The sequence below is a fragment of the Lepisosteus oculatus genome, chromosome 10 (assembly GCF_040954835.1).
Source record: "Lepisosteus oculatus isolate fLepOcu1 chromosome 10, fLepOcu1.hap2, whole genome shotgun sequence".
Classification (NCBI taxonomy): domain Eukaryota; kingdom Metazoa; phylum Chordata; class Actinopteri; order Semionotiformes; family Lepisosteidae; genus Lepisosteus; species Lepisosteus oculatus.
In genome coordinates, this window is record NC_090705.1 from 35,039,685 (window position 1) to 35,052,620 (window position 12,936).

Genomic DNA, 12,936 nt, shown 5'->3' on the forward strand with positions numbered 1-12,936 from the left:
GGGGTGCTATTTGTTTTTTTTTTTTGTTGCTTTATTTCTTTGCCTGCTCTGCTGCATTTTGCCAATGTGTAATTTCCCCTGCATTGTCTTCGTAGCATTTTCAGCTTTGGCAAAACATTGTAAATTATTACTCCTGTTTTAACTATGGGTGCTTGAAACATTAAAATAGGGAATATATGTTGTTTTCAAAGTATTTTAAGATTTACTGTTTATGTGGGAAGCCTTACTTGTTCATAATAACGGAATGGTGCTAATCTCTTCCAAATTGTTCTTCTGTAATATTTAAAAGTGTTGAAAGGGTATAAACTGTAATAAAGTTTAGAAGACGTTCATTTTATAGAACCAATTTATAACTCTTGCTCTTGTATTATTTGTAAATATGCTTATTTGCCAGGATTGTTTAGTTTGTCAAGAGAAAAAATCAGATTACATGTTGTTCTAAAGAATGCTACAATATACTGCATAGTATTTATACAGCCTTGGCTACTTCAAACCACTGTTACAATCACTTTTTATAGCAGGGACTTGCAGTACTAATTTAAATTTATACACAAAGTAGAAATCATAAACACAGAACTTAAGTCTAGATGAAAAGCTGAATAAAGATTTCATCCTATTACAACTTCAGTTCTCAATTAGCTTCAGTAATCTCTCTGCTTATTCATTTATCTTATTCCCAGAGCGCTTCTGGTATAGAACCTTTCAACAATGATATATCATAGAGAGACATATTACAATTATGCAGTTAATCCAACCAGTTATGTAACTATAAACTTAATTGTAATATTGGAAGAGTATGAAGGTATGGTGGGCATGCATTAATAGAAATAAAGTCAAATGATTCAGGATAACAAACAGCAGTAACAACGGCAAAAAGTAAACAAAAAAATAATTAAAAACCTTAAGATCTTTTTTCCTCACGGACATTTGTAGGCAGAAGCAGTTGAATTGCTGACAGAACTTAACAATAGGAAATAATTATGTTTCTTTAAAAATATCAATATATTAAATAAGATTTAAACGGTTGAAGAATACATTCAAATATTATTTGATATTCCAATAAAATATACTGTATAGTGTTTTTAAACTAAAAATAATTGTTGCTTTCAACCATATTGGATTGTAAAATTAGGCCCATTTCCTAGTGAGACCTTCTATGAAGATGTGTAATGTGTAATAGTGCTCAGATGAAGTTTGTTAAAATAAGGGGTCTTTTCTGTCTACTTGAAATTTATAACTGAAGACACCATCTGGCTTTAGCAGTTGGCTAACTATAGTAATTAACTTGACTATCACTAGTGGTTATATGAAAGTAAATAAATTGGAATGGAGGATACAATATTTTCCATCACTTAATTTTGTAAATATGTATTTAATTTACTACTTTCTTTTTTAGCTTAGTGTAGTTATTTGTAACACATGTACTGTTAAATTTCAGCCATGTTCTAGTTTCATTTTGAAGCTAACTAGAACTTGGAATCTGTTACATTATGTTTAAAGTGTTATTTTAAAAACTGCATTTTATTAGCAGATACCTCAATGCAATGTATGCATCAATAAGATGATCTTAACCAAAGTTTTGATTAGTTAGGTTTACCACAGTTCATGTTTACCAAGCAAATAAAATCACCGTGAGCAAATGTTGTTACGTTTTGGTATCTAGGCAACCTAAACATGCAATGCTGTTGTCCAAATATAGCACTAGTGAAAATAAATGCCTCAACACTTACCAGAAGACCTTCAGTCACTTCAGTCAACTTTTTCTTTCTGAAGGAGAGAGATCTGAGGAGATTTATTTCATAGGGTTTTCTGAACACAGTCATGATGGATGTATTTGGTTGTGCGAAGTATCTTTCTTGCTATTTTAATGACATGAGATAACATGCAATGTAGTAGGATGGAGTCTTTTCAATCTCTTCTTTCTGTCATTTCAAAAGGGAGAAAGTTGTGGAAATATAGATTGGACCATGACCCTGAAAAGGGAAGAACAAGATTGAAACTACAGGGGAAAGAGCTTGTTTCTGTTCCAACTGAGATTTTTGACTTGGAGGAACTGCAGATCTTAGACATGAGCCCAGAGAGAGAAAGCTGCTTGACTTATAGGTTGGATTTGGTTCCCAAAGAAATTGGACAGCTGAGGAATTTGTCTGTTCTGTGCTTAGATACCAACGAGCTTAAAAGCATTCCTTCTGAGATTGGCACACTTGGAAATCTGGAGAGACTGACTCTCAGCAATAACAATCTGACTTTCCTACCAGAAGAAATTGGGAAGTTACAAAAGCTTACTAGTCTGCATCTTGCAAATAACTTATTTCAAGATTTCCCAGTGCAGATTTGCATTCTGAGGAAGCTCACATTCTTGGATATCTCAGATAACAAGGTTAAGGCGATGTCTGATAGTATTCAAAACCTGACAAAGCTCGAAACGCTCCTCCTCTTCTTCAACAGATTGGAAAGTTTACCTAACAGCTTCTGTAATCTGAGGAGTCTTCAGACCTTGTGGTTGGGAAAAAACAGGTTGAGAGCACTACCTGAAGGATTTGGAAAACTAGTGAACTTGGATTGGGGGAATAATCAGTGTTCCTCAAACTTTGAAGACAACCCACTTGAAAGGCCACCTGTGGAGACCTGCAGAGGAGGCCCGAAACAAATAGAACTTTACTTTGCAACTTGGGGCAATAGAGAGAATGATTAGTGTATTTTAAACAGAAATGTTGTTCATTTTCAGAAGAAAAAAGGAAATATAATAAAATATTTTAGCAAAGACTTTAAGTAAAACTTGAATGCCGTCACTGTTATTTATAGCTATGTATATCAATTATGCAGCCTTCAGTCTTTACTTTGTAATGCAGACTTCAGAACTTTGCAACTTGGGGCAATAGAGATAATGATTAACATTTTCTAATACAGAAGTGCCGTTCTTTTTCAGAAGAAGAAAGGAAATAGAATAAATGGTTTAATGAAGTCTTTAGGTAAAGTTTTGAATGCCATCAATGTTATTTGTAGCTATGCATATCAATTAGATGAAGGCTATGCAGACTTAATCTTTACTTCGTTATGCAGACTTCAGAACTTTACTTTGTAACTTTGGGCAATAGAGATAATAATTAGTATACTTTATTACAGAAATGCTGTTCTTTTTCAATTGTGCAGACTTCAGTCATAATATGCTGACGATATAAAATTCCCATTAATCATATAGTATTACAAAATGCAAATGTTCATTTTGTGAGAATAGCTGAATGCTTTTTTTTGTACTATTCCAATGATTATTTTAAGGCAATAAATAAATACCATAAACAAACAAACATATTAAACCTCTTTAAGTAAATGAATCTGTTACTGTTAGAAGTTAAGTGGAGATGTAAAATATAATGTTACCAATCGTTATTTCAGTTGTGGGTCAAATCCTAATTCATGAGATACAGAGAAGAAACATATTAAACGCTTATTTGGCATATCTCTCTTGGCTGAGGGAATGGCAGCCTGCCCGTGGAGATGAGTCTGACAAGGCTGCCAACTCTCATCATGAAGTTTGAGCCAGGAAGCTGCTGCAAGGGAGAAGAGGGGGTGAAAAATAAATGCTCAAAGAGGATGCTCAGAAGGCGATATATTTATGTGTAGGAGTGTAGAAATGGGCAAAATTAGAGTTCGCCCAACTCCCATGATCATACAGATAATTAGTGCCTCTGTTTAATGTGTATTATAGATATATACTGTAACTGAATAGAGAACTATTGGCCAGGGCAGATTATTGGAATCCCTAAAGAATGAATATTGGTGATGATAATAGGGTGCAGCTCCCAAAGCATTATAGATGAATTCTAAGTGATTCAGAGGACTAGAATGTATTTCCTAGAATCACTGTGCATTGGTATTCAGGTTAACATAGTGGTAACAAGTTGAGAAGATAGTTGACTCTGAGAGATTATGTGCACAGAGCAGTTTTAATGAGGATGTTTTGTACTGTAGCTCACAAAGAATAAGAGCAAAAAGAATAGGTGAAAATTCTCTTAAAATACCCAAGAGGTAAAATGGAGGATGATCACTAGAGACTCAAGGAAGAAAATTGTTTTCTCCATGCTGAAGATAACTGTGGAAGTGGAAAACTCAATGAAAGATCATCCAAGGAACATGGAGTGGAACTTGGAAATGAAGGAAGATGCAGCAGAGTGGCTCTGCACATACTGTATGAAAACGTTTTTGGGTTGCTGCAGCATTTGAAAACAAGTGGATTATGAAGTAATATTTATCTTGCTGGTGCTCTCTATGAGGTGCTTGAAGTCTAGGAATGATAGGCATACATTTAAGTGCATTATCAATGCGTAGTTCCACATTCTAAGTATTATGTCCTGGTGTTCTGAGTAGGTGTAGCAAGGTCAATACTGTAGCTTCCATGCACACAGGAAAGTCAGAACTAGAGTGTAAACTTCTTAATGCTTGGGGCAGAGAAGTTATGAAAAGGAGAGAAAGATCGATGATTAGATGTATTTAAACAATTTAAGTGTGGGAGGCTATACTTAGAGGGCTAATCCTGGAGTGAGCAAAAGGAGGGCAGAAAAAAGCAGGCATCTCTTACCAGACAGACTTGAAAAAGGTGGTACTGTGTTTTTGAGTCTCTACCAAATTCATACTCTGACTTACTGCAATTTATTGCAAAAGTTCTCTACAATTGCTTGGGGATCTACTCATGGACATTACATTTCAAGTCTTTCTATAAAAGAATTAAAGTCAGAACTTTAATTCTTTGGGTCGCTCAAGGACATTAACTTTCTTATTCTTAAGTCACCCCAATTGAAGCTGTGGTCTTTGGGTTATATAGTCTTGATGAAAAGTGATATTTGTGTCCATGTATTGGGTTTGAAAAAGTTTTTCAGCAGTCCATCTACAGTATGTCCCCATCAGTCTTACCAAGCTTCCCAGTCTCTGCTAATGAGAAGCAGAATTATAACATAATGCTGTAATCGCCATGCTTGATAGTGGGGGATAGTGTTGACCGAGTGATGTTGCATCAGATGTTACACTTTTTATTGAAACAAAAAATTATTTTGTGTGAACACAAAACATTTTGCTAAAATTTGCAGCAACATATTAAAGCTTTGACCCCATGTGGAATCTTACTAGGGTTTTCCTCTCACACCATCAGATTAGTGAAATGACTGGGGTATTATTGACTCATGTACATTTTGTCCCACTGAAACCATTGAACTATGTAGTTCTTTCAAAACCAACATACACTTTACAGTGACATCTCTAATAAATTTCTTCTTCACACACTGTTCAGTTTGGAAGGACACAAAAACATAAGGCAGTGTCTGGGTGGCATGAAATAGTATTCACTTAATGATCAGCTTAATTGATACTTCAACATTGTCAACATTTAGTAAAGATGAAATAGCATAGGAACTTGTCGTGAGTAACAACTTACTGATGCTTGCCAGTGAGCAGGAAGGTTGATAGAGAAGCATAGAGAATAGAGACTTTTAAGACTAATAGCAGAATCAAGATTTATGCACTCAATATGAACACTCTGACTGGTTCATTTGCTGTTGTTGGATGAATGAAGATTCTGGCAGATCCCTGAAATAATAGCAGTTCATATGCATAAGAAAACAATATATTTATATTTTTTGTGGAAGTGGGTGAGATTGGAATTTGCCTTCTTCACAACATTTGTTTAAAAACACCATATTTAAATCACAGGGATTTTAAGTTTATACAGTATATGCATATAAATATCCATTTACTTAAAATGAAAGCCAAAATCTTGTCCCAATGAGCATAAACGAAATGTTGATTTAATTTTGATCCATGAAATACTCTAGTGATGTACATCGACCTTCATATATTACACTGTGCATTCACTGGTTGTGATTTCTCTTTATTTCATTTTATTAACTAACAGGTCATTTGGTCAGATCACGCACCATTTTAAAATCTGTCCACTTGCAACTTGGAATGTAGAGTTGAGTGCACTTTCCATCTACCACGTTTTGAGTAGAGAACTGTACGTCTGGGTTTTCGACTTGGTTGGACTTTTAAGATTAGGATTGGTAGGATTTGTAACCTTTTATGTACTGTATGTATCCCCTTTCAAAATATAATGCATTGACTGTCAATATCTTCTTTTTTAATCTAGTATTTTAAAAAGTATCTTAAATAATATACTGTATATACTGTATATATTTTTGTACACAAGGAGAATGAAATGTAACAGCCACCCATTTTATAACCCCTTTACCCATTACAGGTTCGCAGGGGAGTCAAAGCCTATCCCAGCAAGCAACTGGGGTGAGGCAGGGTACACCTTGGATGGGAAACAAGACCATTGCGGGCCAAACACACATTTACACCAGGAACAATTTTACCAGAAGCCAATTAACCTAACAGTATGTTTTTGGGCTACGGGGCTATCGTGCACCTGGAGGAAACAAACGTAAACATGGGTAGAACATTGAAACCCCATGCATATAGTACGTCTGGTCCAGAATTGAACCAGGGGCTCCAGTATTGAGAGATGGCAATGATAACTCCTAACATGCTGCTCGTAAGGGTAACATATGCATAGTGCGATAATCACATTTCTTGCTTTGAGCAATCATTTAAAAGCTGTCATCGGAAGTTCTCTTTTTTAATCACTATGCACCATTAATGAACTGGTGAAGGAAATTCTTTAGCAAAAATTTCAGCACAGTTCTGGAACATTAAAACCCTAGATTAGATACAAGTTAAATGCCCTACAGGTTTTCCACAGATAGGCTCAACAAATGTGACAGTGGACAGAATTTGTGTCTAAGATACTTGAAGTCTGAATAGACCAGTAGCAAACAGATTTTTTTTTCAAAATCACCACTAAACAGATGGAATAGACTGTTTTTTTTTGTTTTGTTTTTTACTTTTCTTTTAATAATATGAATGTATACTAGTTTCTGACATTATTAATGTGTTGTATACATACTTTGGTATAAAGTCACCTCTTTATAGCTTAGAGATCAAGGAAATGCAAGCTGACATGTCCTCCATAGCTTCCATTAAATGGGTTGTATCTCTTCAAGTTTATTTTGGATATGACCCCAAATTACATTTGTTGTTGTTTTTTTATTTCATAAGTTATCATAGGAACAATTTATCTTCAAGGTCCCTTCATACTGGAGGATTTTTTTCCGCTCACTGGCATGAACATTGGAGGAGGTCCCACACAGTTTGAAGGATCACATAACCCAGCAGGGCCTCTCGGCCCTCTGTTTCCAGGAAGACCAGGGTTCCCTCGCGCTCCTGGCTCCCCACGAGCCCCATCCCGGCCATCTTTCCCAATGCCCGGGATCCCAGGCTCCCCTGCAACAAAACACAACATATTTCAATTCTATAAGATGGGAATATAGTATATAGTACAGTATATAGTATATAGTGTAGTAAATACAGTAGTTCAGGTGGGTAGCCTCGTCAGCATGGGTAGGCTGCAAAGGAATAAGTAAAGGTTTATTCCATGCTGAAAAGAGAAGAAAAGAAACACAACATTTCGGCTGTGGAGCCTTCGTCAGGTGAGGTCCCTCAGCATGGAATAAACCTATTACTTGTTCCTTATATACAGTACAGTAGTATATAGTATAGGATGCAACAGAAAATATGCAATTATACATATTTGATCTCACTTGCATACTACCCCCAGATAAAAATTGATCATTCAAAATGTAATAAAGTGTAAAGGATAGAAAATAACATATCTTCAACCATTAGCATAACTGAATTTCACTATACGTGTGGCATTCAGGATTGGTGCATTGGGGGATACAGTCTGAGGCAACAGTAAGGCTGGAATCCCTGGATTGAATGAGGTGACTTTTTAACTGCTGTTTATTAAATGCATGTATAGTGATGTACCTGGAGGGCCAGGCTGTCCTGGACTCCCACGGATTCCAATTCCATTTTCTCCACTTTCTCCTTTTTCCCCAGCCTCACCTGTAGTGGAGAGAAATGGGAATCATAAGCTGCAAATTGTGTTAAATGCAGAAAATAGCACAACAAGGACTCACTAATACAGTAGATACAATAAATGCATTATTTTATAAATTGAAGAAAATTGTGAAATTTATTTGGATCCAGTTAGAGTTTGGGAAAACCTGTCATTAGGAGACTTTTAAATATCTGAAAATCAGATAAGATTTTCATTTATTTATGGAATTGCAATCAAATCCACTACACAGAAATAGAAGGATTCTGTTAATAGTAAGACGTACTTTAAATACTTTGACAGAGAATACCAAGTGATTAAAGGAATTTTAAAAATGTGAATGATATTTGTATCATTTTCCAGTACATTTTAAAATAATTATATTGGATAAAATTTTACTTTAACCAATAAAAGTCTTATGGACAAAAAACACTTGACATCAAAAGATGATAAAATGATCACATTTCTTAAACTGTAATGCAATTTTTTTAGATTTGCAACTGATTGTAATATCAGTGTCTTTAAAGTAGTATAATGTCAGAAATTGGTATTTGTAATTCATTATCAGTTAAAACTCAACAGAACTTTATTCTAACAAAAATGTAACTCTTGTCACGCCCTCAGTAGCCAGAGGGTGCTCCTTCTCTGTCCTGTCTCTCATTTCTGGTTCTCTGCTTTCCTTCCGGTGTTCCTCTCTCTCTGGGGCTATATATTTCCGGGTCTTTCAGTCTGCCAGCGCTCAGCATTGACGTTACGATGTCCTGAGACCCGCCTAGCACCAGGTCGCCCCACGTCCGCTACCTGAGGGCATAGGTTTCTATACGGCATTTCCTGAACAGCTGAGCCCGGGCTAACCCCCATTTTGCCGCTACGCATAGGGTCTTTTTGCTCTCCTGCCATTCCACGGTTCGTCCTTTCCGACATCCGTGACAACTCTCTAAGTCAATGAAAACACTACACATAATAAGAATTTCTACACATTTCTATAATGTTAAAAGATCAATAAGCTATAATGAATTTGTTCTCCCGTGCGTATAACTACTTTAATTCAGCATCTCTACCCATTTCAAAGCACATGCATCTAGAAAAAGAAACAACAAGAAAAAACTACTGTATTTCTTGGGCATAACACCTCCAATTGCAGAACACAATCCTATTAACATAAAGCACTGTTGTCAGATGTACCCTTTGGATCTTTAGTTTCACCTGCTGACAATTTGATCAGCAATTAGCAGCTACTGTACCGTCACTTTGGACCTCATTAAATACTGCATTTGAGCCAAGAAGGCTGCCAGGTGCAGTGGCCTCTGGGGGAACAAATCTACAAGACTTTCTGTTCCTTCACACAAAAAGTAGATATGAAAGAAGATTTAATCCTTACAGAGAGCAATAGGCCTGAACTCAAATGATGAACACATTCCTCTTTTACTTTAGTTCACTCCTAACACTGCGCAACAGAGAATGAATGAAACCAGAACACACAATGTAAGATTTCAATGTTTTAAAGTCGTTTTGCAATGGTATTGTTGTTCAAGAACGGGGCCTTTGTCCCATCAAACAGATGTGATTTTTATTATAACTAAAATAATAATGACCAGCTTTGAAGCTTCTAAAAGCTGGGAGGCTTACATTTGCACTCTCAGCAAAACCGACTTAAGTATAGATGCACGAACATAACAGCCTACATTAACATACATTTTTATTTTTATTAAATAAAGACAACCCAGCCTTCAGTCCTCTACCTTTCTGTCCAGGGGCTCCATGAAAGCCTGGTGGCCCCTTGGGGCCCATCGATCCTCTTGGTCCAGGATGTCCAGTGGACCCAGCAGGCCCAACAGGGCCAGGAGGGCCCATTGGCCCAGGTCGGCCCGGTGCCCCTTGGGCTGCTGGCCTTCTGAGATCAGCTGTCAACTCAGCAATCTGGTCTGAACAGGAAAAAACACGTTTTAAATAAATTGAAGGAAAAAAGAACTACTTTCCTACATATATGCCTTTTATATCAATTTACTGTGTCGAACGTTAATTAAACAAAGATTTTTTTCTTTCCCAATTAAAGATAAAAATGCCAACCTTGAATTATGCTCTGGCAGATCTCCCTGATTCTCTGTTCACTTGCTTCCAGACCCTGTATGAATAGAAATGTTCTTTCTTAAATCTAATAACATATAATTGTTAGAAAAGTACTGATAACTGAAAAAATCTGCAGAAAACTTAACCCAACAAGTAAGCATTTATTACTGTTGCTCCTACAGTACATACAGTATATTGTAAGCTACAACCTACAAATCTGGTTTGAATGCTAAGACTAATGTTAAAAACCAGATAATTCATGGATGAATCAAGGTTTTCAAACTTCAAATAGCTGAAACTCTCATTGAAAACCAATGTACATTGTAACCTGACAAAAGTGAGCAAAACAGAAGCACTCAATGGCAAAAAATCTAACAAGGAAATAAGATCATCAAGCATTGCTTTTTAATGAAAAGATGCAGAAATAGTGTAAATTATTTATACTACCTATTATTGAATTGGTATATAAAACATAAAAGTATTAATAAGGTTAGAATTCATGAGCTACTGATTATCACTAATGAAAGACATCAGAGATCGGTAAACATTGTTTATTCATGAAAATATGCAGAAATTCAGTGCTTATTAATTCTCTCAAAATGTCATTGGAAACATTTTGCATGCCTGTTCTGTGCAGACTCTTGCTGCCGGGCCAATGCACAGCATTAAAAAAGCAAATATCAAAACAAAGGTCCACTTCTGTCCTCGAATATTTTATCCGTCTGTATTAGTACAAATTAAATATGCAGAAGTAAAATCAGCTGCAAAAGTTCGTTATTTAAACCGGACCTTTGGAGACCAAAGGTGTTTTGGTCTCTACATTAATGCTGTCGGACGTTGTTACTTACAGGGGCTCCTCGAGGCCCAGGAGAACCAGGAACCCCCCTTTCCCCATCCAGCCCACGGGGCCCTATGGGGCCTGTGAGACCAGTGTGGCCTGGTAGCCCACGGACACCCTCTGGACCCCTTGGGCCCCTGTCTCCTTTAGCTCCTGGCTGAAGAAAGAAGTGTGGATATTTTTAATCAACACAGGACCACTATATGAATTACTAAGACATACCAAATACATCCGTGTAAGGTTTATGCCCTCATATGCCCATTGACACTCACATACAAGTTTGAAGCCTGTCGTTTTTAATAGATTGTGCCTTGTTTCCTTGTATACATAGTATTATACAAGTATTAAAACGACTGAGACCTCTCCAGTGATTCAATCAGAAAAGGCACGTATCTGAGTGCAGGCTGAGCTCTGATGATCTATGAGCCTAGATCATGTCTCTAGCTGATTGCAAGCCTGATTCTGCAAGCAGTGGCACAGATTGTCCAACTGCTGATGATGATAGAGTGGGATTAGTCTACCATGGCTTTCTCGGCTCTCTGAGACACATCGACCCCTGTGGCCTGCCGGGCGCATGCAGGCTTGCTGTAATGTCAGTGATGGATGGGCTTCTCCTACAATTAGCACTGATCCTGTGTTAAAAGACGATGGCTCGAAGGTGTCGAAGGTGGGTGAGTCAGAGTAATCTCTGTGGCAGGATTGTATTGGTTTGTTATTGTGTATTATTTGTTTCTCTGTATTCTTCCAGAGTTTGGGATCCTGCTACTGTGGGAGTGAGCTCTCAGCCTCCATACACTCTGGATCTTACAGAGGGTCTGTGTGAATGCAGGGAGTGCTGTCAGCTAAATAGAGTAACTTCATATTTTAGGGATTGAGACTTAATCAAAGTATTAGTCCTCTTTTATTTAATTTATAATAATAAACTTTATTATAGTTCAGATACAAATTGAAAAATAAACTATAGATTTAGTTTATCACCTACAGTATGTGAACATTTCTTGTAACACAGGTTAATATGAATATACAGTTAAAGCAAAAACAAATAAATAACATATTTCAGTTCCCTAAAATATGTAATAAAGAGAAACATACCTCTCCTTTAATTCCAGGGATACCCGGAGGGCCCTGCAACAAACACATTGTTGTTTTGGTGAATTCATGAAATGTTACATATCAAAAAGTTGCCTAAAGCCTACTGAACACTGTATTAATTAATATGTATAAAATATGTTTTATTTGTTTGCAAATTATTTTTGTTGTTGTATAGAAACACAATGTACCATATCCCCCTTGGGTCCGTGGTCCCCAGCTGCACCCCGAATTCCCTGAAAATCAGAGAAATGACACGAAAATTACCACTTACTTTTCCAAACACCATATTGTATGTTATACATTTTCAGGCTTAGGGAACAAACACATAAAAAGGTTAAGACTAAGAAAGGACTAACCCACCTGATTTCCTTTTGGACCAACAGGACCAACTGACCCCTAAAGGAAGAATGAAAAATACACTGACAATGTCAATGGCACTGACAAAACCATTTGGCCATGTTAAACAGAATCAAATAGTTGTAAGGCAGTAGTCATTATAATCCTATTATATTCCTGAAAACAAAAATAAAGCTTTTTACCTTCTCTCCTTTTTCTCCAGTGTGTCCTTTTATACCACGAGGACCAAGGTCTCCTTTGTCACCTTGTTCACCCTGTTAGTAAAATAATTTAAGAGATGATGCAAAATATCTACTGTGTGGATATATCTTTTTTCATACTTGATTCGTATAGTGTGGTCTTCATGAGTAATGACACCACACTGATATACTAAAAAATAAGCTTGGCAAACCGTGGGCAGATTGGAATTTGTGTTTTATCCTGTGGCTTTTATGTGTGACAGGGTGGATAAATTACACTTTAAGCTTTGTGCTGGATGCACTTGTAGCATTTGTTGGCTTACTGTAGTCTGTCTTCAGTTTACAGCAAAAACAATCTTTTGGGAGCCCATTATCTGGCTATATTATTAAATGGGTAATACATTTTTACATTAGATATCCTTTCATTTGATCCCAAACAACTTCCCAAA

General features: G+C 36.6%; 2 protein-coding genes across 4 annotated transcripts in view; one reads left to right on the plus strand and one right to left on the minus strand.

The window, feature by feature from the left end:
* The first annotated feature begins 1,595 nt into the window (after positions 1 to 1,595).
* LOC102691029 (uncharacterized) lies at positions 1,596 to 3,295 on the plus strand. Its single transcript, XM_006635658.3, has one exon. It carries the CDS (start codon positions 1,883 to 1,885, stop codon positions 2,693 to 2,695), a length of 813 nt encoding a protein of 270 aa, XP_006635721.2. The 5' UTR covers positions 1,596 to 1,882; the 3' UTR covers positions 2,696 to 3,295.
* Positions 3,296 to 5,041: 1,746 nt separating this feature from the next.
* LOC102690827 (collagen alpha-3(IX) chain) overlaps positions 5,042 to 12,936 on the minus strand; it is a 45,187-nt gene continuing 37,292 nt past the window's right edge. For 2 of the 3 annotated variants that reach the window (XM_015356836.2, XM_015356837.2), the window contains exons 29-37: positions 12,491 to 12,562; positions 12,312 to 12,347; positions 12,140 to 12,184; positions 11,952 to 11,984; positions 10,870 to 11,016; positions 10,022 to 10,076; positions 9,694 to 9,876; positions 7,882 to 7,959; positions 5,042 to 7,335 (exon numbers count right to left, since the gene is read on the minus strand). In XM_015356836.2, coding sequence (XP_015212322.2) covers positions 7,133 to 7,335; positions 7,882 to 7,959; positions 9,694 to 9,876; positions 10,022 to 10,076; positions 10,870 to 11,016; positions 11,952 to 11,984; positions 12,140 to 12,184; positions 12,312 to 12,347; positions 12,491 to 12,562 — 852 coding nt within the window. In that variant the 3' untranslated portion in view covers positions 5,042 to 7,132. The remainder of the gene's footprint in view (positions 7,336 to 7,881; positions 7,960 to 9,693; positions 9,877 to 10,021; positions 10,077 to 10,869; positions 11,017 to 11,951; positions 11,985 to 12,139; positions 12,185 to 12,311; positions 12,348 to 12,490; positions 12,563 to 12,936) is intronic. The other variant, XM_015356835.2, reaches the window with a different exon arrangement.